Here is a 5175-nt window from a genome sequence, read left to right on the forward strand (position 1 = left end):
TAATAATAATAATAATAAAATAATACTAATAAGGATAATAATAATAATGATAATAATACATACATACATACCAGTTATATAAGGAATATTTGTCAGAATCTTTTCGCCGCAATCCTTTTTTTCATCAGTTGGATATATAGTGTGTGTGGTTGGCGGGTGCTCTGGTGCTGTTTGCCTCTTCTTTCCTACCAAACATCTATCGTCTTTATCTCCCCTCCCTCCTTCTTTTTTGCGTTTGTTACTCTCTTGTAACACCTCTAATCTTCGGCACTTATATGACCTTATTTTGTTGCAAGTGCCGTAAAACTTTTACCAAAAAACCCCCAAAAGGATATATAGTGTGTAAGTCTTGGCTGACGTTTATAAAAATAATAATGCTAATAATAGCAACAATGGTGTGTTTTTCCAGGCTCCTCATGCATCTAGTTCCCACATACAAGACAGAAGATACGGTGTTGGTGAGTGTGTCCTCGTGTGTCTTGTCTGCTGTCAGGGGTTTTGGAACGAGTGATGACTGTTTGTGACACTATTGTGAAAAAGTCTGTAACTTTTCACATTTTTTTCTTTCCTGAAGCAACGGTTGCTTAAAAAATATTTCCTCATCTTTGTAATGTTTCAAAACTCGTTTGTTTATGGTATGGGAAAGTGGTTGAAAAAAAGATGTAGTGGCTTAGAACCTCAGAACCTTGTAGCATTTTGCATTTTATCTCATCTCATCTCACGTCATCTCCTCCTATCTGATCCCATCTCATCTCATCTCATCTCATCTCAGAGATGCTACAGAGCTCTCACCCTTGCCTTACCTTACCGTACCTAACCTTACCTTACCTTACCTTAACTTTATCTCATCTCATCTCATCACATCATCTCGTCTCATCTGATCTTATCTTACATCTCATCAACTCATCTCATCCCATCCCATCTCATCTGATCTTATCTCATCTCACATCTCATCTGGTCTTATCTCACGTTCTCATCGTCTCATCTCATCTCATCTTATCTCACATCTCATCATCTCATCTCCATCTTATCTCACATCTCATCATCTCATCTCATCTCATCTCAGAGGTTCTGCAGAGCTCACAGCAGAGTCTCGAGTCCTCGACAGAATCTCAGCAACTGCAACAGTACCCGCTACATCATCACCACACACAGCAGCAGCAGCAGCAGCAGCAACAGCAGCAGCACCAGACTGCTGGGCTGGAGGCTGACGCTGGCAACTCGGTCTATCAGCAGCAGATGATGGTCAGTGGCCGGAGATTTCTCCACTCATTTTGTTTTGTTTTGTTTGCACGATCCAGCCAGAGGAAGAATACTGCTTGTTTCAGTTGTTTTTAAAAAAACAGTTTTTCATAACGACCGAAAATGTCCGATTGTTATAACTGTTCTAACACATTTAACATGATTTACGGGTTCATAAGATAGGAAAGAAAAGTTTTGAATTTCCTCTTGAAAACCTATTGTTTCCTATTCTAGAAATGTTTGGTTATTATTAATAGACTAAGAGATCTTTCTAACACACGTTCATGTCGTGTTGATACTGGGGGGGGGGGGGGGGGTAAAATTGCAGGCCTCCTTATTGTGGAAATACCAATAACTCTGGCGTTTTTAGAATGTGCGATTGCTGCGAATTATTTTTGACTGCAGATCATTAAATGTGGAAGTTAAGACCCTCTTGGGTGAGAATATTGAAGTGTTGCAAATTTTTAATAATTGAAAATAACTTGATTCTTTGTTTCAACTATTTCACATATACTCAGCAAATTCAATAGTTGATGTCAAACATATTTTGCTAAGAAAAGGACATTTCTGATGGCTGCCTTCACTTTTGATTTTTACATATTTTTTCACTTTTGTAAATGTAACTGCAATTTTCTCCTTTTATAAAGCACGTACACATTATTTCTTGGTCAGCTTTGATCCTATTTTAGCTTCAAATAATGCACAAGTTTTATCTAAGCGTTTATCTAAAATGTTACAGAGTCATTTTTTTTATTGATCTTATTCTTGTATTATTTTTTGTTGCTTAATTAGGAATTAAATTTTATTTTTTTTCTCTATGTATTCCACATACATTTTTAAAGCACATAAGCACATCTTTTTTTGGTCAAAACGTTTATGAAAAACGGGACTTTATATAACTTTCTTGTTTGCCAATACCAGTAGGAACATGCAGCGTAAGAACGACTCATATATACATCGCAGAAACTGTCTCAGAAATACATTCCTCGAGTCATGCTGAGAACTCAGGGTGGTGTCAGGTTTTCTTTGTTTGTGTGACACTGCGGCGCCTCAAAACTATTTTGTCCAAGGAAGTGGCTAGCCGTACTTAGATCTAGGTTTGGCCCTATCGACTCGAACCTGTTGAGTACACAGGTCTCATTAGATCTAGGTCTAGTAATTATTCAGGTTTCAATAATGCCAGTCAGTAAGGCACCTTTTGGTTTTGTCTGAAATACAATTACTTTAGGTTTTGCGAACTAAAAATTTCATTTACTATTCAGCCGATAGGTCTGAGGCAACGACTGGGCTACACAAATAGGGAAAGAAACATCCTGACTTTGATCTTCCCCTTCAAGCCCATGGGAAAAGTCCAAATTCCTTTTTATCTACAATGACAAGGAACGGGTGGAGATAATAATGGTCTCACCTAAGACGGCCTTAAACATTTCTACTGAGTTTTTTTGCTTCAGCCTTTTATCTGCAGTTTTAGTTAAGGCTCTTTCTCAAGGAAAGGACAAAAGTCGGTAAGAATTCTCATGAGGGCCTTTTTTCTCTTCATCATTTTCTCAGATAGAATTTAGTATTTCATCGGTCTAACAAGATCCAACTCAATGGCTGGATGCTAGAGTCCAATAAACGCCGTTGTGTAACAGTATGGGCACTTGTTGGAATTTTCCACCCTGGCGTTGGACAGGGTTTGTAAAATCTCAAACTGATGAGAATTGTTCAGTTTTCTGTTCACGTAACTCTTTTGTTTTGTTTGTAACACTTACCGTAACCTTCCGCAGAGGCACGAATCTCTCACGCCGACCCCCGACGGGGAGCCCCTCTATGTAAACCGCTCGGCTCTTCTGCCGGCGTACAGGCCAAGTCCAGACTACGACATGGTCATGCAGCAGCGAATTATTCATCACCACCACCATCAGCAGCAGCAGCAGCAGGGGCAGGGGCAGACCCACTTTGAGGAGCTGACACCCCCGCATCTCGGGGCGTCCCAAGTTTATGTCCACCCTGACGGAATGGCTTACAGCCAGCCGGAGATAAGTCAGATGACCGCAGCATACCGCGACGAGCATGGGAACTATGCCAACATGGAGGCCCTCCGCAGCTACGGTCACTACGCCAACATCTTCCAGGACGACCATAACTTCTACCAAGGTCGTGGTGCAGACAGGGGAAACAATCTGGCGGTTCACCCGACCTACAGCTCCCCGGAGCTCAACACAGAACTCCACCACCAGCCTGAGGCGTTTGCCGCCAGCGAGTTCTCCGCCCAGGAAGCTCTGGCCTACCACTTCCGGCCGCCCCCGCCCTACCCCCGCACCAGCAGTAGCACCCCGGACCTGGCCGGGCAAGCCAGCGCGATACACGAGCTCCCAGAACCCCACCTGGTGGAGACGGCCGGGCCCCACGACTTTGTCACGCAGTCACGCCTGGACCGAAGCGTGGATGACTTGTCCGTGTTTCAGAACTTCCAGCAGACAGCTGCTGTTGGCTATCCCCCCTCAGCGGCTGGGGTTCAAATCTCCACGCAGCAGCAGCAGCACGCGACTGGCTCTGACACGAGTAACGGCGGCCACGTGGCTGTGCTGAACCGGCCGGTAGAGTCTGTGGGCGAGACTCCCTTAGGGGTGGGCGTGGCAGAAACGTTACACGTCACGGACTCTGGTCCCGGTGGGGCCGACGCTGGGCCGGACGCTAGCGCCAACCAGGACAAAGGTGCTCCGGATCCCTCGTCTGCTCCGTCTAGTCTTACCGCGGGTGACCTCCCCTCGGCGCCCCTCACCGCCGCCCGGCTCCTAAGCGACGACCAAGAGGACACGTCCAGCGAACACTCGTACTCCACGTTCCACGCCAAAGACTCGGACGACAGCTCGGAAGACGACACCCTGCGCGTCAAACCAATTCAGCAGGAGGAGTCGAAGATTCAGATCCGGATGTTCAAACCACAAGAGGCCCCGCCTCCCTCGAAGATCAAGGAGGAAGCCACGCTGAGAGAAAGCTTCCGGCGCTTGAAGATCGCTCGCGCCAGCTCGCTCAACAGAGAGGTGCTGCCTGGTCTGCGGCGGTCGTCGCTGCGGGGCTTGAAGGAAGCGACTGAGACGGACACTCTCACACCGTCGGTTCTGAAGGTGGTCAGCGAACAGACGCAGGAGCTGCCGGGCCAGGCTAGTCTCGCACTGGCCAGTTCCTCGTCCTCCACAGGACAGGCGGCTAGCGTGGACACTCATCAACTGAAGGATATTGCCACCGGAACGGTTGAGTCCCACGAAATGAAAGAGATCTTGGAGCGGTTGGGAGCTCCGCCTCCCTACCCCGGTGGTCTGGCCATGCCGGAACCAGGTTCGAACCCTCTCCCCTCCCCTGCCGTGGGTGTTCAAGCCGAGGCTAGCGCGGCGGCTCCCTCTTCTCTGATGAACAATAACAACGTGGACCTAAAAGACCTGGAGAAACTGATCGTGAACAATGTGTCCGGTAAACAACAGCCGTCGTCGTCGTCGGCCACGGTCAAACGATCCAGCTCTATGGGAACCGCGCCGGTGGCCAGAGACACTCCGTTGCTACCTCCGCGGAGAGAAGAGCTGGTGAAGCCCAGATCTGCCACGTACAGCCTCGACACCAAAGTGCCAATCTCCAAGCCGGGCATGGTGCTGTTTCACCAGGACTCGGAGTTTGAGACGTCGGTGCTGAAATCGGAGCCCGCCCCAAAAGTGTCGGGGACAGAGAGCGACAGCGAGAGCGTGAAGTGTCTGAGCGAGGCGGGGAGCGAGCGGACGGCGGACAGCGACGAGCGAGATGACCGCAGCGAGCACATGGTCAGTCTGCAGGATTACTCGATGGGCTCCGATAGCGACTCGGACCAGGAGAGGGTATGTGAGCGGAGGGCGTGTCATGTGTCGTGTGTCATGTGGCCGCTGGTTGGTGTCGGCTCTAGTTGTGTCTGGAGGTCTG

The 5175-nt window shown here is 47.9% G+C and overlaps 1 protein-coding gene across 1 annotated transcript in view; it reads left to right on the forward strand.

Annotated features, from left to right (window-relative positions):
• LOC101857347 (tyrosine-protein phosphatase non-receptor type 21) overlaps positions 1-5175 on the forward strand; it is a gene marked incomplete in the record, with an annotated part of 37267 nt that overhangs the window by 19197 nt on the left and 12895 nt on the right. The window contains 3 exon segments of the mRNA XM_013084644.2: positions 410-458; positions 1067-1245; positions 3012-5093. Of these exon segments, the coding sequence (XP_012940098.1) occupies positions 410-458; positions 1067-1245; positions 3012-5093 (2310 nt within the window).

This window comes from Aplysia californica, unplaced genomic scaffold (genome assembly GCF_000002075.1).
Source record: "Aplysia californica isolate F4 #8 unplaced genomic scaffold, AplCal3.0 scaffold00307, whole genome shotgun sequence".
NCBI lineage: Eukaryota > Metazoa > Mollusca > Gastropoda > Aplysiida > Aplysiidae > Aplysia > Aplysia californica.